The sequence below is a fragment of the Symphalangus syndactylus genome, chromosome 13, assembly GCF_028878055.3.
Source record: "Symphalangus syndactylus isolate Jambi chromosome 13, NHGRI_mSymSyn1-v2.1_pri, whole genome shotgun sequence".
NCBI classification, from domain to species: domain Eukaryota; kingdom Metazoa; phylum Chordata; class Mammalia; order Primates; family Hylobatidae; genus Symphalangus; species Symphalangus syndactylus.
This window is the reverse complement of record NC_072435.2, coordinates 100,683,577-100,708,699: the sequence shown is the minus strand read 5'-3', so window position 1 is coordinate 100,708,699 and position 25,123 is coordinate 100,683,577. Positions and strand designations below refer to the sequence as shown.

The window sequence follows — 25,123 nt, the reverse complement described above, 5'->3', positions numbered from 1 at the left end:
ACTGTATACCAAAATGATCCCAACTTAACTTTCCATTTTCTCCCAATTCCCTACTCCAAATGTGTTTAATAATACTGTACTACTTAAGCATCCACAGTCTTCTCCCCTAAAGGACAAATTAATTGTGCTCTGAAAACCAGGTAAATTCAAAGACTTCTCTTTTTCCACAGACAGAAAAATAGCATACGAGTTCAAACGATTCCTTCAAGTGAATGCTCATTTTGTTTTTGTTTTTGTTTTTTTTTGAGATGGAGTTTCGCTCTTGCTGCCCAGGCTGGAGTGCAATGGCACAATCTCAGCTCACTGCAACCTCTGCCTCCCAGGTTCAAGCGATTCTCCTGCCTCAGCCTCCCAAGCAGCTGGGATTACAGGCGCCCGCCACCACGCCTGGCTAATTTTGTATTTTTAGTAGAGATGGGGTTTCTCCATGTTGGTCAGGCTGATCTTGAACTCCCGACCTCAGGTGATCCACCTGCTTCAGCCTCCCAAAGTGCTGGGATTACAGGCGTGAGCCACCAGGCCAAGCCGTGAATGCCCATTTCTAAGAAGATTCAATATATTTTTAATAAGTTCCTATTTATTATGGACATCAAATAATTAGCAACCCCTGCCCCAAAAAGGGCATAAATAACATTAAGTAAATTACTATCAATTGTTCACTTTCAAAAGTAAACTTTCAGGGATCACAGAATCAACACAGATAAACATATATATATGTCTGCACACACATATATTAACATGCTGATGTCCTCAAATATCTAGCGCTATTTATAATGATGGCTCTGAGATGGTAATCTACCCTAAAGTGTCTTTTGTATCACAGCTCCCATCACATCCAACACAATTTTAGGACCAGATATTTTAATTACTAACCAGAAAAAAAATGGAAATTTATGTTAAATATAAACCAGTAGTGTATGTTTACTGGAATATTCTATTAGAAAACCACGTTCCAAGCTATTAAACAGGGGTCTATTACCCATTCAACCCCCAAAGAAAAGTTCTTACGGTTGTATTCATAATTCCCGTGCCATGTGTTCGAATTGAATTAGCAATATGCCGAATATTAATAGTATTCAAATGCTTGTTATTGCTTGTTCGTTCAATAAAAATCTGCAATGAAACAAATTTATGCTCAGTAACAACGCAACCCATAGCAAGCACTGGTCAAACAGTTATCCAAAGAAAATTTTAGAATCCATTTCATTAAAGACAATTTAATTGAAAATGCATTCAAGAAGACAGTACAGGTGAGTATCCTTAATCCGAAAATCTGAAATCAAAATGTTCCAATGAGCGTTTCCTTTGAGCGTCATGTTGGTGGTCAGAAGTTTACGATTCTGGGGCATTTCAGATTTTGGATTTTCAGATTAGGGATGCTGAAGTGGTATATGATACGAATACTCCAAAACCCAAAAAAAAATCTGAAATCCAAAACACTTCTTGTCCTCAACATTTTGAATAAAAGATACTCAACTGGTATAATCAAAGCAAAAAAAATAAACCAGGCCTCGAAAACAATTATTTTTTGTTCCATTTAATTTTCACCCATAAGAATCAATTCCTTGCCCCTCAGCCTTCCAACTATCTCCACCTACATTAAAAAAAAAAAAATTTATAAACTCTACTCACCTGATTGTTGAGATTATAGAGGTATCGAGACACAAATATATGGATGTTTCTCATAATTTCTAAAACATCAAGGCCCTATAACATAATACACACACACACACACGTTTTATTATAATTCATTAAAATAATCAGTTAAACTTTTATCAGCATAGTGACCTATTGATTATATTGTTTCCTAATAATTTTTAAGTTATTTTAAAGAACTATATAAAAGGTTATGACCAAAGGTTAAAAGACAATCAAGACTATCTCCTTAGGGAAACCTGGCTGCTTATTACTTTATCTTTTGTGCAGACAGAAACAGTTAAGTTTAAATATTCAAAGATCCATGACCCACAGTCATCTCCCCATCAGCCTTGAGAATATTTGTCTCTTCAACAATCTTCTCTACATTTTTTTCTACAAAGTGAACTAATGGCCAGATTCTAAAAGGTAGTCAGAATGTACTGTGACATTTATAAAATACATACTATTTTTCAGGTACTTTGCAAGGTTCCTTATATGCAATTCTAAAATATGAGGTATCATTCTTCTAAATTCCACAGGTGACAAAAATGAAGCTAAGGAAGTTGTTCTCTGAGGCAAAATAGCTAGGAAGCAGCAGGGCCTCGGGACTTTAGAAAGTCTAATTCCAAACTGTTATGCTTCTTTTGATCACACCAGACCCCTTTTAAATAGTACAAGTTTTCTATTAAGAATCCTTCATTCTTTAAATAGATATTACTCTAACACCCAATGGTATCATATAAACTGTTCCATAGTTTTTTCTAACTAGGGCTCAAAGGAGCATCACAATACCTTTTTAAGTTTTTATTATAACTTTTATTATATTCTAATCTAAAAATTTGTGTACGCATTTTTTCTCCCAGAGGATATTACATGAGCTGGGACTATTTCTATTTATCTTTGTATTCCTAAACATAGTTCAGTGCCTAGCATGTTCTCAATAAATATCAGCTATGTAAATGAATAAATGAAAGGATATACAAACTGATCCTAGAAATAATCCCTACATGCAGCAAGATAAAGGGAAAACTAGAATCCTCAAATTTTAGAACTGAATAAATGTTTTTTGGTAAATATTATCTGGATCATCTTAGAGAGAACTCCATGCAAATTATCTGATAACATAAATTATTACATTCATGAGATAATGCCATACTGTATATTAACTAATTGAATTAGCAAAGCTAAATGTTTTCTTATACTCCTCATTTTAAGAACAAAAAACACACTTGTAATCATGTAAATTTAACTATTTTTCCTAAGATACTAAATTTTATGTACTATAACCAGGCTTAAAATCCTTAACTGTGACTTTGAACTTCTTAAAATTCTACAGAAGTCACCTCACTATTCTAGTGTTTCTGAAAAGCTATATATAAATATAAATATAAATATATATATAAATACAAATATATATATCTCGAATGCTCAACAGAAGGCTAATATAAGCAGGACCCCGGTGGTAAATTCCTTTATAAAGCAATTTAGCAGCACCTAATATTTTACTGTTGTCAAGTATAAGATTTTATATGGCAAATAATTTCTTAAAAAACAAACACACACTAACTAAAGCAAAAAGAAAAAAGACTTCCTTAAAAAGTACTGCTACGGCCAACAGTCACAGTATGCCAAAAAAAACATTTTATACTACACCTGTTCCAAAGTCTGACTGGGAAGATGTGCCTCTGTCATAACCAGTCCATAACGCTGAGTAGCTAAGTTTCTCATCTCACTGTAAGTGGCCCAGTCATGAAGGGCTACTGTTGTTAGATTGTAGAAAGTCTTGTCTAGGTAGTGAGTTACGTAAGCTACAAAAAAAAAAAAAATTCAACTTGTGAAACAGTAGAAAAGGAAAAGAAATGAAACTAAAAAGGAAAAAACAACAACTTGTCCTTGAACATCAGATTTGTTCCTTTAAAATAAGGTATTAATAAAAATGAAAAAAGAAACAAAATATAATTAAAGAATAACAACAAAAAATTTAAATATACCCTCAAAGTTTTGTTTGTTATTTAACAGTAGGGTAAAAAAAAGCAGAGAATATGACTCTAAGAAGGGAAGCAAAACACTCACCCCGAATGTCAATGAAACGATTGAAAAACCGAATTGGATTCAGAGAGAAAAAAAGAGCCAGGTCTTTCATGCCAACTTTGAAAGGGTTTCGGTCATCCAGCTTTAAATGAGTATGCACAGAAAGTCGCAGATCTTTCTCTATTTCTTTGCATAATTTGTCCAGCAAATGCTATTCACAAAAGATTTGATACTTTAATTTTTCAAAATGATATTGCAATTGTATTGTTTCCCTACATGTCTATGCTCCATTTTAAACCAATAGTTTTTTGGTCAGAAGCAGTTACATAAATTCTAAGTCTTTATTTTCACTAATACCTTAAGGTTAATACTCTTGAAAAGAAAATCTAAAACTAATGATTGACGAACATGAATATGCAACTTAAAGCACAAAATTTATGGAAACCAGCAACAAAGGAGGAAAGGTCATGAGAACATGCAAGAAAGAAAAGAAAAAAGCTTCCTTGTAATAACCATTAAAAAAAAATCACAAAATTCATTGTGCTAAAGGTAATAAAATTAATCATCTTTTCTGGTCTACCAAGGAGTTCTAAATTACTATCCAGGCATGTATTTTATTTCCTAAATAAGAATATTTAATACATGAAATTATAAAAAGTTTTTCACAATTTCATCAAACCCAGGTAGGATTATATTGTGAAATTTCCTCATTTTTAATTCCTCCCTCCAAACAAAAATATCACTAGATGGAAATTTAATTTTAAAGATATCAGTGTTTATAATACATACTTCCTTAAAACAAGGAGGGGCATACATATTGGATTCAAATTACTTTTGTTACACACTAAATCTTTTAAATATATAATTTCCTTCTCTCAGGAGCTCTGCAAATAAAATTCAGTAAAATACTAATAGTTAAGTTGCTTTAACTGGACCATTAGCAGCTTTCAACATTCAAACCCATTTCACATTTGCATTCTTCTAATAAACAACTTTAAATTAAAATATCTATTTACAAAAGTAAATTTAAAATCTCCTAATTCCTAGTGTGATTCTAAATAAATGAATTACAGACCAATTAGCATAACAGTTATATTGTAACTAAAAATAGTTCTTTGTTCTATCCAGCAATTTATAAATAATTTTAACTCAGTGATAATCTGCTTCAGTCGAACACTTTTTTCCAAACACTACATTCCAAACATGTTTTAAGCTTTTCAATCTCAAATATGATGTTACCTCATTTAAAATTTCCATAATTTCCTTGTCATAGCAATCCAGAAGTATCTCATAGGACTCTAAATGCCTTGCATGCATCATAGCAGGTACACAGTCGCGCAAAGCACTGAACATGTACTAAGAAGAAAATTAAAATGTACATGAATTTAGAAAAACCAGGTCTCTAATCTAAACAATACTGCAAAAGTTAATTATCTTGAAAGACAAAACCTCAATCTGAAGGAAAAATGATTTTCCACAACTGTCTTAACTTTCCTAAAGAAAAAGAACCTAAAGCATATACTTTAACTAAATATACCCCAAAAAATCACATTCACTAGTCCTTTCCTATCTTGTGCATTCAAACACACTTATTTCCATAAAGAAAAAGAAAAATTTGAATATTTTTTAAAAATATTTTTTCTTTTGCATTGTAATTTGCTGATGACTAAATGTCAGACTACTATGACATAAACTAAAATTAAGTGAAATGAAAATGATTAGGAACATGAAGGAAGAAATCAAATAAATTAACTTCATTAACAGTAACAAAAAATTTAACTACAGACTATAAACAACTTAATGAATATGCAGTTTACAAAATAGTCAATTTTAAAATAGTTTATTAAATCAAATGATCTATTTTAAACTAAAATGGTTTACACAGTGACTTTTAAAATGATGGAATTATTCTTTATATTGTTCTTTACTTACATGTAATCTGGCTGCATCAACAGCATTTTCATATACATCATCTAAATAAATTGGGAAGACAGCTCGATGCCAGTATAAAAAACAACAGTCACATTGTGTTTGGACTCTACAATGTAAAGTAGTAATCAGTCACACCAAAACTGAAGAATCCCAAAACAACATGAAAGGAATGACATCTACTACAGACGGAAGAGTTCCATCTTATACAGTTTGCATTCCCTACATTACTTAACCCAACATAGTATAGAAAAGTCACAAAAGAAATACTATCGAAATGAAACAAAGGTAACAAACACTCCAATGCCTGACATTGTCAGAATTCTGCACATACGCTTTAGTTGTAAACTATACTTGAAAAATGATATGCATAATATTCAAATATCAGAGTTTAAAATAAACATTTATTGACCATTTTTGGTTTTGGTAAATAAAAATAAACTCATTTTCAATATTATTTGCTATGACTAGACTTAAATACTTGCATCACATGCTCCATTTTCCCTGACTCTTAAGTTGGAAAGAAAAATCTTTAAAAAAAAAAAAACTGCGACCCCCCAAAAAAAAAACCCACACTTAACATGTCTACAATCTTTGCCAAGTGACTATTTCACACCTTAAAGGGCAACAGAGTGATCATTAACTATCTTATAATGAAAAAGGTTCAATATTTCTTCCGAGAGTGGAAAATTAAATGCCACTAACGAGAAAAATGTCAGCTTCTCCAGAACAACAACAAAAAAGTTACAAATATGAATACTAAATGGAAATTGTGCTGTAACCTTAATTCAGCTGGAAACCAAAATTCAAATTTCCCTTCAAGAAACTTACTGCTTACTCAACAAAAAGAAAACAAGAAAGCCAGAAGGTGCTACAAAAATAAGCCTTCCGAAAACTAATTCAACAATGTTAATTCAAATTCGTGTCTTAAAAAATTATAGAACACTATGTATCATGGATTGCTAAGTCTCACACAAATAGAGGAAGCCCTGTTATAATGCAGCAATTTAAGTCCAATAGAGATACCCAACATAATAATCACAATATGCATCAAAGTCTGCCAGATGCTCTGAGGTTGCACTGCTTTTTCTCACATGAGTTTTTCTAGGGGCTACATGCTTCCTGCAGAAGCAAAGCTAAATAAATATGATCCCTAGTCACAGTCTCATTTTGGTCATGCTAAAGAAGTTACAGAAAGGAACTAATGCTCCATCTGAATTTTATTTCTTCTCTTGATATGCTAAAAAAAAATCAATGTTTCTATTAACCCTGTCTTTGGAGTACCATAGCATATGCCAGTCCTACTTACCGTTCTCTAAGTTCACTAATAAGATCCAGTTTTTTCATGACTACTTGAAGTGGAAAGAGTTCTTCATCTTTAAATGTTTTCTATCAGCGACAGGAAAAAAAGGCAGAGAAGTTGCAGTCAAAGGTTTCTAGGGTCAGTAACAAGGGAACTGTGAAATCTCAGATCTCATTTCTGTTCCATAAGTAATAGCAATACACTTACCATTTGTGTGCCAACACTTAGTGCCAAAGAAACAATAAGTCGCCGTTGCTTTGTGCTTGGTCCATTTAGAGTGTTTTCAGCCAAAACTAGAGCAGAGAGCACATCAAGACGCTGTTCGCTGTATTTTTTGTCAGAAATCACTCTTTTCTTAAAAATAAAACAGGAAAACTATTTGTTTTATTTCTGAGGCAATAACAAAAGACTCAGAAGAAAAACTTCTGGATTATCTTTTCCATGATTCAATTTAAGAGAGCATACACAAATACTTTCCCCATTAAGCTTCTGATGATATTTTATTTATACTTTACTTCCATAATATGATCCCTTAGTACTGTCAGAAACAGCAAATGTATTAGGCATACTTTAAGATTTCCATGTTAATTTAATAAGAAATCATTTTTTAAATGATACATCAATTTCAAAAGTACAATGTCTTTTTAGAAGTGTATTAATGTATTACATGCTGTAATTTCACAGTAAAGATAATGCCAATACTTGAAGTAAAAATTGTAAAATACTATGGAGATAAACAACCAAGCATATTATGTTTGAAGGAATGGAATAAACAGGTTAAACCAGAAAACACATATAATGGAAGAACAAACAAAAAAGATAACATACTTATGCTAAATGCATAATAATTTGCATACCTTGGCCACAGAAATAGAATGAAGAGCCTGATGTTGAAGGTGCTGTGTTATATGTGAAACTGAATCAGCCACAACCATGCTTCTCCTGTAGAACATGTGCTCTATTGCCTAAAAAGAATCAGAAATAATTTTGTGACAATCGACTTAAAAATGTTAGGCAAAATTATAGAAGATCTTTACGACCTTAGGCTACGGAAGGGATTTGTAAATGAGATACAAAAAAACCTTACAGGCCTGGCGTGGTGGCTCACGCCTATAATCCCAGCACTTTGGGAGGTCAAGGTAGGCGGATCGCCAGGTCAAGAGTTCGAGACCAGCCTGGCCAACATTGTGAAACCCTGTCTCTACTAAAAAATACAAAAATTAGCCGGGCATGGTGGCACACGCCTGTAGTTCCTATAGCTGAGGCAGAATCGCTTGAACCTGGGAGGCGGAGGTTGAGGTGAGCCAAGATCGCACCACTGCACTCCAGCCTGGGCAACAGAGCAAGACTCTGTCTCAAAAAAAAAAAAAGAAACAAAAAACTTACAAAGTATAGAACTGATAAATTCAACTATACTAAAATTAAGCACTTCTGTTCATCAAAAATCTCTATAAAGAAAATAAAAAGGCAAGCCAATGTATCACAAAATATCTACCAGGTACAAGTGACTAATGTTCAGGATCTAGGAAGACCCAAAATGAATGAAAGATTTTGTTTTTTAAAGGCACACAATCCAATAAAAAAAACTGAAAAGACATGAACAGATTTTTCACAAAAGAAGAAACATAGTTAATAAATAATTGAAAGGATATTTACCATCACTAACAATCAGGGGTTAAATATTAAAAATAATAATCAAAACCAATTATATCCACTAATTTATTTTAAAAAATGAAGCTCGATAATACCAGTGTTGGCCAATTGGAAATACAATTTTATTTCTAATGTAATTTTCTAATGTATTGTGGGAGGCATATATATATATATATATAGTCTGTCTATAAAGACAATGTGACATCATCTTGAAAAGCTGAACATATACGTAACACATAATCCAGTAACCAACTTTAGGTATATAATTCCTTACAAAAACTCCTGCAAAAGTACACCAACAAACGCAAACAAGGATGGCAACATTGTTTATGATACAAAAACTGGAAACAACCCAAAGTCTATCCACAGGAAAGCTACACAACAATGAAAACAGATGTGCTACTCATCCCAACATGGATACCCTCAAATACAAAATGCTGAGTAAAAAACAAAATGTTGAATAAAAAAGCAGATCAAAAAATACATAAAATACTGCTCCAATAATATAAACTTCAAAAACATATATAATGATTAATGTTTTATGGATTCATCCATATTTGGCAAGCTAAAAAGAAAAACAAGGGAATGATAAACATAAAATTCAGGACAGTAGTTTCCTCTGAGGTGGAGAGGTTGAGATGCAATTAGGAAGAACACAGCATTTGAAAATATTGGTAACATTCTATTTCTTAAGTGGGACAGTGGTTTATTATTATTTTTAAAACCATGCTTATGTATTACATATTTATACATATTCTAACATACACATATACTCGTCTGTATTTATAGTTCATAAAAAATAAATCTAACATAAAGTATCTATAAACAAATAATACAAAGAAAAAAAGGCTGAAAATCCAAAGGCAGAATCTCCACAAGAAAAATCTTTATTTCCTGAACAAATCTAGTCAATTATTAGGAGAAAATTTACCAGCAAATCTTAATTTCAATTTTTACAAAAGGTTAACTGGGCTTTCCTGCCTACAGGTTTTTTCTTTAATACAGAAGTAAGCTAAGGAACACATTACCATACTTGCATAAGTGCACTGTAATTCTTAATTCATTTGACCACCTCTATAAGTAGTCTACTGTTCAAATCACAAGATTACAGCATTTCATCTAAATTACAAAATAAATAGCCTTATGTTAACTAACCTCATACGCATGTAAACACTATAATGGAAAATGGTAGACAACTTTTTTTTTTTTTAACTCATGCAACCTTTTTAAAACTTCCATGAGTAAAGCTTTACTGATAATATTAAAGTTAACTTTTCCATATTCTTTCTTTTCTCTCTCACTACATTATCTTTTTTTTTTTACTCTGTGAACTGGATATATTAATTTTATTTAATAAAGCTTAAATATAATGACCAGTCGTAAGTAGTTACTCAGAAATTTATTTAAATGGCTAGTTCCTTTATTCAATTGAGAGAGAAGTACTTTCTCACAATTTTCTGTTCTCATATAATCATGTAGTCAAATCTTACAAGATTGTCCTAATTTAAGCCTGGGTCATTTCTCAATTATGATGGCGAAGTAAAATAATCTAAAACCTACCTTGAGAAGTTCAACAAGCCTGCACAATGCCTTAACTGAGGTTTTGGTCATTGGCTTTTGCATGGACATGTAGAGATTCATTGTGGTTTTAATAATGGTACTAATACTATATGCATACAAGAAGCCCTGCAAAGGAAAATACTGATTATAATCGAAAGGAAACATTTTCTTCAAGATTTCGTTACCTATTTAACAGCAGTTATTCCTCAACTTACCAATAATTAATGTTTCTAAAGTTCATTTTAAAGCCAACTCTTAAGATTTGGAAATATTCTTCCTCACAGAGACAATGTTATACACGGTGGTTAAGTTTCAAAGCAGCCCTAACCGTTTATTTATCCTGTCACATACCAGAAGTTTTGTACTGTCAAAATAATAGTGTATAATTACAGCTTAAGAATCTTTCCCTTAAAAAAGTTTTGAGTGAAACAATTTGGATGTTAGAAAGGTATCTATTCATCCTTATCTTACCTGCCAGGGAAGAGAATAAAGACTCCTATCTGTTGCCAGATCTGTTGCCAGGACTCTAAGGAGTCACAAATTGAAAAATAAGGAGAAAGAGAGCTGTTCTTCAGTCAATACAGATAGGCACAGAAATTTCTGAGTTCCAAGCCAAGTCCCCCTTTTCTATTCACCTAGACCAACCCCCACAGTCCGTCTGCTATCTCATCCTTGCCTAGTTTGGTGCTAATTAGGCTTTCTCTCCTTCCAGCCCAGTGAGAACAGATTCTCCATCCCTTCTCTGTTCATGAAGGAAGCCAGGTCTTGTGAGGTGTTAAAATTCTTTTAATGGTATTGAACTCGGTGAAACAGTGGAATAAGAAAACAGGAAAAAAGGGATATTACTTCTCAAACGCGTTTTCATTTAAACCCAAAAGGGACACACAGAAAAACACAAAGATAATGATGGAGATTCTTTGGGTCTACAAAGTTCCCAAAAGAGACACATGTACAGTTTAGCAAGGAACCTTAACTATGTTATTGTAGATACATTAAGGTGGTGGGACAGAAGATATATGCCAGTGTTCCTCAACCTTTTGCACCTGTCCCACCACATGTGAAAGAAAGTATTCTCCCATCAGAAAGCGGCTCACTAAAGGAATGATACTCAGCACAAAGTAGGAGTTCCTCTGAACCACACACAAAGCTTCTCTGTGGCGAAGAGACAGGCTAAATTAAGAAAATGAAAAAATCAAAGAGAGGATAGCATCCTAAGAAAGGCGACCATAAGACCAAAGCTTGGCACATACATGCAGAAAGAGCCACAGTCTTACCTTGTCAGCTACAGGACTATTACATCAGACTCTACCCTAGTGCAGCCCTGGGAAAAATTAAAAAGCACAAACAAAGAACAGCAAAAATCTAACTCTAAGTCAGGCAGAAAAAGGAGGCTTCCCTTTTTTAGAGGTACTTAAAGTACAGAACTCCAGGGCCCATATTAGCTCATTCCCAGATAACCATTAATTTGTGAAGGGATGTATTTTGAAATCTAAATTGTGAGGGAGAGGGTAGTCTGGAGTCTGTATTAGTTAATGACAGAATAAATAATTTAGACCAGCCTTCCCACTAAGAACAACTAGAAAATCTGGGCAAAACAGTTTCAAAATGTCTCATAAGGCATCAAAGAGGATTCAAAAAAATAAGATCTGGAAGACAGAAACTTAGAGAAGTGAGCCTGGCATTGTTGCTTTCTCTTAAATCATCTGCCTTCAAGACAAAAGCCAAACATACCTTTCAACAACATCTCACAAGGAAGGGAGATAAAAATAGGGCTCAGCGGAGCTGGTTTTCGTAAACCACCTAAGTTCTGAGTTGGCATCCTGAAGGATAACCCCCCAAAAAGTAATGGTGAATTAAACAACCATCACAGGATCAAAATCCCGCTTCAAATCATCTTGATCAACCTACTAGACTGATATAACCTGGGTTGCTAACTGTCCTAGACTAGCTGTGCACAAAAGCAAATACAAATACAAATACAAATCCCTTCTGGAGGAAGAAAATATCCAGATCCTCAAATTACATCTACAGCTTTTCATATACAATGTGTGGCACTCTATAAAAAATAACTGGGTATATAAAAGGTAAGAGATGTACAAAAACAAGAGAAACAACAGATAAGAGAAATATCCAAATAATGAAATTATTAGACATGTGCTTCAAAATAAGCTGAACGTGTTGAAGAAAATAAAACACAAAATCAAGTATCTCAGAACTGTAAACTATAAAAGCCAACTGAAAAGTAAAATTATTAAAATTTAAAACTCAGTAGATGAATTTAACAGCAGATTAGAGACAGATGAAGAGAGAATTAGAAACGAGGAAACAGAAAAGAAATAATGCTTGAAGAGTTAATGGTACAGAATATTCCATGAATTCAAGAAGCTCTACTGACCCTAAAGTAGCACAAACACACAAAGAAAACCACACCTAGGGGCATTGTAGGAACACTGCTAAAAGCCAAAAAGTAAAGAAAGATACATATTTTAGAAGCAACAAACCTACAGTTGACTTCTTAACAAAAACAAAGGAAGCCAGAAGACCATAAAATGACACCTTTAAAAGCTAGAAGAAAAAAAATCCAACCAACCTAGAATTCTAACACAGCAAGATGATTGAAATGAAGACATATTCAGACCAAAAACTATTATAATTCATCAACAGAGACTTGTATTAATGAAATACTAGCAGGTATTCTCCAAGTAGAAAGATGAAAATTAAGAGATGCAGGAAGAATAAAAAGCGACAGAATAGGTAAATATGAGTAAATCTAAATAAACACTGACTATAAAAACAACAATAGCAATAATAATGCCTTGTGAGGTTTTAAATACAGAGGAACTCAAAGTACACAACAACAGCATAAAAGATGAGAGGGAGATAAACAGAACTAAAGCTGCTTAAGATCCTTACACTGTCAGGAAAGTGGTAAAACTAACTTATATTAGAGCTAAATGAGTAAACGATGTATCTTAAAATGTCTAAAGTAACCACTAAAAGAACAGTAAAATAATACAGAATTAAACTAATGGAGGAGAAATAAAATTAAAAATACTCCAAAAAAGAACAAGAGAGGAAAAGAAAAGGGACACAGAACAGGTGAGACAAATACACAGCAACTAGTCAGGTGGTAGTTTAAAACCAAATATATCAACAATGACATATAGAAAAAATAATACTATAAAAAAAAAGATTATCAGATAGGAGAAAAATATATGCTACTTACAGAAGACACACATTAACTATAAGGAACCAGAAAGGCCACAAGTGAAAGGATCAAAAAAGATAATACCATGCAGACATTAATTAAAAGAAAACAGTTATAGTTAATATCACACAAAAGAGACCTACAACAAAAAGCATTACTAGAGATAACAAGGATAATTTCTTAATAAGAAAAGGTCTAATTTACTAGGAAGACAGAACAATTCTAAACATTATATACTTAGCCTCAAAATACACAAAACAAAAACTACAGAACAAGGATAAACAGACAAATCCACAATAATAGTGGGAAATTCTAACACGACTCCCAGTATCTGAAATACACAGACAATATCATTAATAAATATGACCCTCTTGTCATATACAAAATGCTACAACTGACAAATACAAATTATACATTGTTTTCAAGTGGACGTCAAATGTTTACCAAAGTTGACCATAGGCTAGGCCATAGAGCAAATTTCAAAATACTAAAATTATTTAATTATTGCTACAACTCAATAATAAAATAACTAGAAAATTCTCATACATTTCAAAATAAGGAAATCTTTCAAAAAGCCCACAGTTATAATAAAAATTTTAAAATAGTTTGAAATGATAGTAAAAATACAACATATCAAAACTTCTAGGATACAGCTAAATAGTCAAGTTTTGAAGGAATATAGAGCTTTGAATGGGTTGTTAGAAAATTTAAATTAGTAAGTCACACAGATCCCAACATAACCAAATCAATTTGTTTTAATAAACAAAAACATACTCTACCCTTTGTTCAGTTTTTTCAAAGTTTAACTTCTGTAAGTCAGATTAACAAAAAAATGATTCCCCGAAATATTATAAGATGCAACTACCTGTATAAAAACATTACATCTATTGGTGAGATCTTCAGCAAATTTATCCATTCTCTGCTCTTTAGATAAAATAGATTCCATTTTCATCATCCATGAGCTCACAAAGACGTAGTAAGACTGTACATCTCTAACAAAGGAAAATATTGGGGTTACTCAGCAAAGAAAATTTACTTCCATTTCTTGATATTGATTGGAACACATTATTTCCCTGCAGCAGTCATTTCATCTTTCTGGTTTTCAAAAGATAAATATTATATAGACATATATAATTTACTCATTCAACAAACATGCCAGGCACTGTTTCTCAGTACAGGTACTGAGAACACAACAGTGAAATCAGCAGTAAATAAAACGAATACAAATCCCTGCTCCCATGATGCTTACATTCTAGAAAGGAGAGCTGTATAATAATGCAATCAATAAGTAAAATTTTAAATTAATTAAAAGATACATACTACAGAAGAAATAAAAGCAGGGGAAAAAGGTAAGGACTGGGGTGGAGGTACAATTTTATATAGAGTGATCAAAGTAGGCTCATTGAGCAGGTGATTTTGAGCCAAAGTTTGAAGCAGATGAATGAGTAATTCATGCAAATATAGAAGAAGTGTAGAAAAGTGAATAACAAACACAAAATCCTAAGACATTTGGAAATGTGTCTGGCTTGTTCAGGTAATAACAAAAAAGTCAGTATACCTGAAGCACTGTGAGCAGGGATTAGATCAGCGAGATACAGAGGGAGGGAGTGGGGGACTAGAAAGGTGAGATGGGGAAGGGATTTGTGGAAGGCCTTGCAAGGAGTAGGGATTTTGACTCTGAGAGAGACAGAAAGCCACTAGAGGATCTCAGCAAAGTTCAACTTGATCTAAGTTTAGTTTTAAGAGGATCTGATGAGTTGAAAATAAACTACAGAGGGGGCAATGGTAAAAGCAGGAAAACCACCTAGAAAGCTACCATAATAATGCAGAAGAAAGAGGATGACAGCTTGAACCAGAATAGGAACAGTGGAAGTGGTCAGAATTGGAATATAAAAGCTAATAGTTATTGAATGCTTACTACATGACAGCTACCGTTCCAAGCACTTTACACACACACACACACACACACACACACACACACCTCTTTCAACCCTCACATTAACTTTATGAAGCAGGTACTACAACCTCCACACAGAACAAGAAACTGCTACACAGAGAAGTTAAGTAGGCACCAAGATCATAAGTTCAGCCAAGATTCAAGTTCCCATCCAAGGAAGCTTTCCCCTCCCAGAAAGACTAGGGCAACACAAAATGTTAATTCTCTCTACTATTCAGGATGATTACAAATACTAAATCACTCCATCAATGTTTCCCAACTCAGTCTCATTCCAGATGGGAACCTCTTTACATTCACAAGCTGTTTAAGCTATACTTTTCTTTAAAAAACTTAGTATGTGGCCGGGCACGGTGGCTCACACCTGTAACACCAGCACTTCGGGAGGCTGAGGCAGGCAGATTGCCTGAGGTCAGGAGTTCGTGACCAGCCTCGCCAACATGGTGAAACACCGTCTCTACCAAAAATACAAAAATTAGCTGGGCGTGGTGGTGCACGCTTGTAGTCCCAGCTACTCTGGAGGCTGAGGCAAGAGAACTGCTTAAACCCGGGAGGCGGAAGAGGTTGCAGTGAGCCAAGATCGTGCCACTGCACTCCAGCCTGGGCGACAGAACGAGACTCCGTCTCAAAAACAACAAACAAAAACTTAGTATGCAAAAATGGGCAATTCTCCTTTATGGAATCGGACACTACTAACTTTTTAAAAATCTTCTTTAGTTACACAAGGTAAAGAAATGTCTCATTCTTACAGGTCAGAATCAGCTAGAGGATAGCTCTTCAGGGCGAGGAACTAAAGACACTCAATTACGTTTAGAATCCCACACTGAAGTCAGTGGCTAGCCATATTGCTGGGCAATCTGTCAATCTCCAGAGTTCAATCTAAAGAAGGATCCTGTCAAAATCTCTAATAAATGTGACTCAGGGAGGTGAAACCCTAGCACAAAATCTGAGAAAACCGGTTTCTACAGAGCCATAATTCCATTAGACGAAAAACACAAATAGTCGTACTTTGTGGCTTTGCTTAGAATGGTGCTGAAACATATTGTTTGACTTATGAATGATTCCTTTTTTAAAAGCCTGGTCCTTTTTTAAAAACAGAGAGCACGGTCCTAGAGCAACACCTTCACTTTTGAGGAGGAGGTTGTGATCAAGACTCAGCAGGAATCCCATGTACAGCAGAGAACAGAAACGTCATAAGCAAGGACCACAGAAGGAGACCTAGGCTAGACTATGGAAGTCTCCCTGATGAGCAACTGTGTCAATAACACTATGAAGAAGGCAATAATACACAGTGATCGGCATTCAGCCAGCTTTAGGTAAGACTATAGGATAATGCAGAGGCTTTTATGTCACTTCTGCCCATCACTCTGTCATCACATCCAGATGACAGATGATCTTTACCCCTTATAAATACATAAAAATGAAATTGCTTCAAGTTTTAAAAAGCAAGTTAACTGACAAAGAGTACAAAAATCGCCAAGTGTCCTATTGGATTGTCCATTGCATTTCAAAGCACAAACAGGAAAAATACCAAGGTAAAAAAACAAATCTCCTGCCCCAACATAAAGCACTAAACAGTGTCAACGCCTATATGTCAACATGAGGGATTGAAACAAAGATTCAGACCTCTGTCCTCTAAAGGCAGTATTTTCCAGTGTTAAAGTGGTTGTGAATCAAAAGCAAAATGCAAAAATCCACAAACCTTGGACCCCAGTCAAGGGGGCAGCTGGGACACTGGCCACGTGGGGTCTGGTGTATAGTGTGGGGGCAGGAAAACTGTTGCTCATTGCTCTCCACGGCTCCCTACTCACTTATGTAAACTCTGAAGCCTGACCTTGGAACACCTCTTAGACACCCCCTCAACTTTCTCTAAAATGTCAGGACAAAGCCCATGCTGATCACATCATCCCTCTCCTGAGTTTCACTTTAGTGGAGTGAATTTTAGGTTTCCTTGACATAACTGCAAAGAGATGAAAAAGATAACTGTGCCCTTCATCTTCATGGAGCTCTGTAGTAAAGAATTTAGAAACAAAATCTCATCATGTGATAAGTCTTTGAAAGTCAACTTATTTAACTGTCCACTTAATAAGACTCACTTCCCACAGATCTTGGACTGACAGTTATCTATATTCTGCCTACACAGCTTTAGTGAAGGAGACTACAGAGCAGCCTACACAACGCTACCTGCTGCAGAGGCACTAGAATGGGACTGGCACTGGTTTGAATGCCCTCTCTGACATGTACTTAGCTGTGTGACCTGGCAAAGTTCATTTCTCTAAGCCTCATTTTCTTTATCTAAAAATGGGATAAAAATAGTTTAGTGTAGTAGTTAATAGCCTGGGCTGTAGAGTTGAACTGCCTGCATCTGCCACCTACTAGTTGTATAAACTTGGGCAAGTTTAATCTCTGTAGGGTTTTCTTATCTACAAAATGGCAACAACAGTATCTACCTCATGCAATTTTCTGATCATTAAAGGAGGTATGTGTGAAGTTCCTGGAATAGCTACTGGCGTACAGTAAGCACGCCATAAACATTAGTTGTTACATTTATTATTTTCTGCCGGAAGGCTGTTACATGCTTTATGGAACATGATATGTTTAAAGCTATTAGCATAATGCCTGCCATAGAGTTGAGAGCTTCATGATGTTGGCAATTATTATCATTACTATCTGTCATCTTCACCTTTTGGTTTTAGTTTAGCCTACTGAAGCCACAGAGATCAAATCTGTTCCCTCTTCATTCTGAATGCCCCTCAAATATTTAAAGAAACCCACCGCATCATTCCACAGATTTCTCTTTTAAAGGCCAAACTATACAGACACTAACAAAGAGAAGATAAACAAGAAGGCATGGTTCTCAGACCTTCTGACATCCTGATCAGGTGCATCTAGGGATGCTGCAGTTTGTGACCCTCTCAAAACATGGCACCACCAAACACCAGCTATGATCTGACCAATAAAAATTCCATGGAATATACCTGGGTTATGAAGTAATCTGCACAAGAAACCCCCATGATACATGGTTACCTATGTAACAAACCTGCACTTGTACCCTGAACTTAAAAGTTTAAAAATAAAAAATAAAAAAAAGTTTTAAAAAGAGGCCGGGTGTGGTGGCTCATGCCTATAATCCCAGCACTTTGGAAGGCCAAGGTGGGCAGATCACCTGAGGTCAGGAGTTCAAGACCAGCCTGGCCAACATAATGAAATCCCATCTCTACTAAAAATACAAAAATTAGCCAGGCGTGGGCGCGGTGGCTCACGAATGTAATCCCAGCAGTTTGGGAGGCTGAAGCAGGCAGATCACAAGGTCAGGAGTTCAAGACCAGCCTGACCAACATGGTGAAACCCTGTCTCTACTAAAAATACAAAAATTAGCCGGGCGTGGTGGTAGGTGCCTGTAATCCCAGCTACTCGGGAGGCTGAGGCAGGAGAATCACTTGAACTCAGGAGGCAGAGGTTGCAGTGAGCCGAGATCACACCACTGCACTCCAGCCTGGGCGACTGAGGGAGACTCCGTCTCAAAAAAAAAAAATTTAGCTGGGCATGGTGGTAGGCACCTATAGTCCCAGCTACTCGGGAGCTGAGGCAGGAAAACTGCTTGAATCTGGGAGGCAGAGGTTACAGTGGGCCAAGATAACACCACTGCACTCCAGCCTGGGCAACAGAGCAAGACTTGGTCTCAAAAAAAAAAAAAAATAATAATAATAATAATAATAATAACGGAATTTAATGGAACTATCAATTCCCATGACCTAGATACATGATAAGTACCCCTCATCCAAAATGGTTGGGACCAGAAGTGTTTCAGATCTTGGAATATCTGCATTATATACTTAACAGTTCAGTGTCTCTAATCTGAAATCCAAAATGCTCCAATGAACTTTTCCATTGGGCATTATGATGGCACTCAAAAAGTTTCCAGTATTGGAGCATTTCAATTAGGGATACTCAACCTGTACTATAACTAGTTTCCACAACGTGGGTATTACAGTTATTAATGTAAGCCAAGTATATATTGGCATTTTGAGTAACTGCATCACACTGTTACAAAATATCAACATTCTAAGAACTAAAATACCCACATTTTTCCCCACTTACTGCTACTCAAATGGAAAGATAAATCTCTGTATGTATCTTATATTACTTAATTCAGCTCTTTAATCTAAATCTAAACATTTGTTTTTATCCCTCTTCAATCCTGACTTAGGATATCTACTAGAGTTCTGAAATGAGTAGACCTGCCTAAATCGGTTGTAGTTTTCCACTTTAATCAGAGGACATGGCAGTACTAAAAATGACATGCTCTTCCTTCCCCCAATGTATAGTAGTGATCCAACTTCCCTTTGATGGTCAAAATCAACAGAAAGTGGATAAGTATCCCCATTACATCTTTAGCCATATCACAAACAAAATTATCTGTCACCAGCATGGGGCCAGCGGCAGAGTCCTATGTCATTACACTCAAAAGCTTTATCCAAGTTAACGTGATTTTAACCATGTACTCAAGAAAGAATGTGCAATAAATTAATTGTTGAAGCTGGGTGATGGGAACTTAGGGGCTCTTTATACTATTTTCCCTACTTTATGTATATTTGAAAATTTACACAATAAGATAAACAAAAAATAAGGATGTAAATATCAGAAGAAACAGAGTTAAAAGTGTGCCTTTGGAGAGCAAGACTGAAATACAGGAAGGAATTGGGAAGAATTATCTTTCCCTTTAAGCTTTAGCACTTTTTGATGTTTTATATACATGCATATATTATTTTCATAAAAATAAAAATAAGGGGGAAAAAGGAAGCACATCAAGAAAAACTCAACCTCTCCCAAAATCACCATGGACACACAATATTTTTAATGTCATCAAATGATATCTATTGCAACAAAATCTGAGACTTCACTTCATTTGGACAAAAAATATTTAACACAGATGATAAAAACTATGTATGTATGCATTTATATCCATAAAGTATAATCTGTCTACATCTTAAATTGACTTTCAGTGTAAAATATTCTTTACAAAAAACTTCTAGAAAACAAATATCCTAGAGATTGCCTGACCCTTAATTATCTAATCTTCTAATTCAAATGGTACTATACATTAAGAGTTAGTATAGTATTTGAAAATAAAGGATATCTAAATATTTTCATTATACTTGTTTTATAAAACCTACTTGGTAAGGGATTGAGCTTTCTGTTGTAGAAAAGTATCCCTGTGTATTTTAATGGCTTGAAGACTTTTTCTGTCTAGAAGTTTGGCAGCTGCTGGTATTTTCTGGATCAGAAAATTATCAGGAAACCAAATAATATTAGCAGTTAGAGTGATGGCTGGTACCTGAAACAGAAAAGGGGAAAAATCATTAAATGCAGGCTAAACAAGCTGTTTAAAAGTTCTATAATACATATGGAAGACAACTGATTTCAAGAAAAAATAACCACAAAAAATACTTATTAATATATTATGAGACAAATATCTTTCACTGTGGCAGAGTTAAGGCATTTCTACATCTGGTGTTGAGCATGACAATTTTATTCACCTGAGTGTTAAACAACACACACACAAAACACCCTCTCATGGACTGTCAGATAAAAAAATGCCAACAATAGAAACTTGAATCTTCATGTCCTTTAGTTTCATTCTATGTAAGTATGTAAGTTTTAAAAAAAATTGGCTGGGTTATCACAGTTACTATCACTTGATGTTACACACAAACTAATCTTTCAATTTTGAAATGAAATACCACATTATGAAAATAGCAAAGACATAGAAAGAAATAATTTTAAATTTCTTCATCTTCAGTAATGAAAATCAGGGCAAAGAAAAGGAAAAGAAAAAAGTAGTATTAGTAGCACTAAAAGAAGTTGTACAGGAACAAATCTGAACACCATCTACCAATATGTAGTAGTATGATGTAGAAATATGACGTATTTTTATTCACTAAGTTACTTATTTCTGGAATACTTGAATTTTACAAGTGAATACTTTTAAATTATTTTTGTAAACAGGAATAAAATGCATTTTAAAATATTTAGTTTTATCTGCAATCTTTTTAATCTACTCAAATTGAAAAATAAGTTTCAAGTTCTTACCTTCTTACAAATGTCCAATAAAGACTTATAAAACTTTTTATCAATAGTTCGAAAAATCTGAAAGTGCAATACAAAGAGCCCACAAATTCCAACATACTTGTCTCTCTGATCAATTTCAGAAGGTTCTCCTTACAAATCAATAACATAAGAGAAAGCAGAACAAATATACTTCAATTATGCTTTTAAGGAAATGCAAATTTTATAAACAAAAACCAAAAAATGCGATTTACATTACCAAGTTTGGCTTCTACGTTTGCAAAAATTGACCGAATACTGTGTGCAAATTCCTCAGCAAAAGTACTATTTTTTGACACAGATACTCCTCCATTGAGAGCATCAAATTGTTGTTCTATACAGGCCTAGATAGGAAACATTGAAAGAGAAATTCAGACTCTCAATAATAAATGATTAAACATTTAAATATCATACACAATGTAGTGTATGATAAATTTCTATATTCATCATTTAAATTTTACTAAAACTAAAGCTCAGGTTCTTAATCTAATCTAATATTTAGATCTTTGTGAATGAAAAATATATATGTATTTATATATTTGGGTACTAGTTATGTGAAAGTAATAAAATTGAACCCAAATCTATAATCCTGTATAAAGAGATATACACGATGTTCAGAGATGTATAGAAGATAAAGCATATTTTTTATTTTACTTTGCACTTTTAAGAGAAGAGTTTATGTTTTCTCCTTACAATTACTTTCCTAGCACTTTATTATAGCATGTATAGAAATGTCTCCTGGAAAAAGAATCAATAACAAAAAAATTATCTTCTTAACCTAATGAACTAACATTTAAATTGATATATAGTTGACTCTTAAACAACATAAAGTTAGGGACACTGACCCTCGTGCAATCAAAAATCTTCATATAACTTTTGTCTACCCAAAAACTTAACTAGTAATAGCACACTGTTGACCAAAAGCCTTATGGATAAGTTAATTAACACATAAATAGATTGGTATCTGCATATATTTTATGCATTCATGACATACCCAACTTTTCCTCAAGTTTTTTTTTAATATTTCTAGGCTATGCCATCTGTCTGCAAGTTTTTTTCAAAATGTTGCTAATGTTCAAAAAATTTTCTAATACATTTATTGAAAACAATCTGTATATAAGGGACCCGTGCACACTTCAAACCCATGTTGTTCAAAGGGTCAACTGTAAACAAGAGTTGAGATCAATCGGTTAAAAACTGTGATCATGTAAAACATAAACTAAAGGTAACCTTGAAGTATTTATAAATGGAATATAATGCAATTTCTAGTAGAACCTGCTCAAAGCAGCGCTGTCCAACAGAACTTTCTGTGATGATGGAAATATTCTACATCTGTGCTGTCTGATATAACTAGCCATTAACTATATGTGGCTATTAAGGACTTGAAATGTGGCTGGTGTGAGTAAAAAAGTGAATTTTGTATTTCATTTTAATTTATTTACATTTAAATAGCCACATGTAGTTAGAAGCTACCATACTGGACTGTGCAAACCCAAATTATATTCCCTGGGCCTAGGAAGAATTAAACAGACTTAAGGGTTGTCTTAAAAACCTAAACCTGGCCGGGCATGGTGGCTCATGCCTGTAATCCCAGCACTTTGGGAGGCTGAGGTGGGCAGATCACAAGGTCAGGAGTTCGAGACCAGCCTGGCCAACATGGTGAAACCTCATCTCTACTAAAAATACAAAAATTAGCTGAGTGCAGTGATGGGCGCCTGTAATCCCAGCTACTCAGGAGGCTGAGGCAGGAGAATCATTTGAACCCGGGAGGCGGAGGTTGCAGTGAGCAAAGATTGCGCCACTGCACTCCAGCCTAGGTGACAGGGCGAGACTTCATCTCAAAAACAAAAACAAAACCAAAAAAAACCCTAAACCTAGAGGTTAACAGCAAACACAATACAGGCACACCTCACAGAAACCATGGGTTCAGTTCCCAACCAGCACAATAACATGAGTGACACCAATTTCCGAGGTGGGTGGATCACCCAAGGTCAGGAGTTCGAGACCAGCCTGACCAACATGGAGAAACCCCATCTCTACTAAAAATACAGAATTAGCTGGGCATGATGGCACATGCCTGTAATCCCAGCTACTCAGGGGGCTGAGGCAGGAGAATTGCCTGAACCCGTGAGGCAGAGGTTGTGGTGAGCCAAGATCGCTCCACTGCACTCCGGCCTGGGCAACAAGAGTGAAACTCCGTCTCAAAAAAAAAAAAAAAAAGTTATATTTACACTATACTGTAGTCGATAATATTAAGTATGCAATAGCATTATGTCTAAAAAAAAGTACATTAATTAAAAAATAACTTTATTGCTAAAAATGGTAACATTTGAGCCTTCAGTGAGCGATCATCTTTTTGCTGGCCAAGGGTCTTGCCTCAATGTTCATATGCTGTCATCAGGCTTTGTTGTTCTACTTATAGAGAACAGGCAGAGTAGAGTAATATAATTTTTAAGGGCCCTAAGATTTTCAGAATGGCAAATGGGCACTGGCTTTCTTTGAAGTCAGGCACTGGCTTTTCCTCTATGAAAGATGTAGATGGCATCTTCCAATAGAAGGCTGTTACATCTACACTGAAAAATCTGTTGCTAAGTGTGGCCACCTCTATCAGTGATTTTAGCCAGATCTTCTGGATAACTTACTGGCTTCTACATGAGCACTTGCTACTTTTGCACTTTTATGTTATGGAGACAGCTTCTTTCCTTAAACCTCATAAACCAACCTGTGCTAGCTTCAAATTTTTCTTCTGCAGCTTCCCCACCTCTCAGCCTTCAGAGAATGAAAGAGAGTTACGGCCTTGCTCTGGATTAGGCTTTGGCTTAAACTAATGTTGTGGCTGGTTTGATTTTCAATTCGATCCAACAAAACTTTCTCCATATGAGCAGTAATGCTATTCCACTTTCTTATCATCTGTGTGTTCACAGCACTTTTAATTTCCTTCAAAACTTTTCCTTTGCATTCACACGTTGACTAACTATTCACAGAAAGAGGCCTTTCAGCCTATCTCTGCTTTCCCCACCCCGCCAAAGATGGAGTCTCCCTCTTGTCGCCCAAGCTGGAGTGCAATGGCATGATGTTGACTCACCGCAACCTCTGCCTCCCGGGTTCAAGAGATTCTCCTGCCTCAGCTTCCCGAGTAGCTGGGATTACAAGTGCCTGCTGTAACACCTTACTAATTTTTGCATTTTTAGTAGAGAGAGGATTTCACCTTCTTGGCCAGGCTGGTCTCGAACTCCTGACCTCACATGATCTGCCCGCTCCGCCTCCCAAAGTGCTGGGATTACAGGCATGAGCCACCGCGCCCGGCCCTATCTCTACTTTTGATATGACTTCCTTGCTAAGCTTAACCATGTCTAGCTTTTGATTAAGAGACATGAAACTCTTCATTTGAACACTTAGAGGCCACTGTAGGGCTATTAATTGGCCTAATTTCAATATGGTTGTGTCTCAGAGAATAAAAAGGCTTGAAGAGAGGGAGAAAGATGGGACAACAGCCAGCCAGTTGATAAAGCAGTCAAAACACACACAACATTTATCGATTAAGTTCATCATCTTACAGGGGCACTACTTGTAGCACCCCAGAACAATTACAATAGTAACATCAGAAACCACTGATCACCATAACAGCTATAATAATAATGAAAAAGTTTAAAATATTACAAGAATTACCAGAATGTGACACAGAGACAAAGTGAACACATGCTGTTGGAAAAATGATGATGAAAGACTTGCTTGATGC

General features: G+C 35.0%; 1 protein-coding gene across 4 annotated transcripts in view; it reads right to left on the bottom strand.

Moving 5' to 3' along the window:
• The window catches only part of WASHC4 (WASH complex subunit 4), a 60,772-nt gene that overhangs the window by 20,859 nt on the left and 14,790 nt on the right, over positions 1-25,123 (bottom strand). For 3 of the 4 annotated variants that reach the window (XM_055239482.2, XM_063615207.1, XM_055239484.2), the window contains 14 exons: positions 21,605-21,728; positions 21,370-21,497; positions 20,454-20,614; positions 14,188-14,314; positions 10,115-10,240; positions 7,759-7,866; positions 7,109-7,255; positions 6,908-6,987; positions 5,602-5,707; positions 4,909-5,025; positions 3,712-3,880; positions 3,292-3,446; positions 1,633-1,707; positions 1,009-1,113 (listed from right to left, as the gene is read on the bottom strand). In XM_055239482.2, the coding sequence (XP_055095457.1) occupies positions 1,009-1,113; positions 1,633-1,707; positions 3,292-3,446; positions 3,712-3,880; positions 4,909-5,025; positions 5,602-5,707; positions 6,908-6,987; positions 7,109-7,255; positions 7,759-7,866; positions 10,115-10,240; positions 14,188-14,314; positions 20,454-20,614; positions 21,370-21,497; positions 21,605-21,728 (1,728 nt within the window). Of the gene's footprint in view, positions 1-1,008; positions 1,114-1,632; positions 1,708-3,291; positions 3,447-3,711; positions 3,881-4,908; positions 5,026-5,601; positions 5,708-6,907; positions 6,988-7,108; positions 7,256-7,758; positions 7,867-10,114; positions 10,241-14,184; positions 14,315-20,453; positions 20,615-21,369; positions 21,498-21,604; positions 21,729-25,123 lie in introns of all 4 variants that reach the window. The other variant, XM_055239481.2, reaches the window with a different exon arrangement.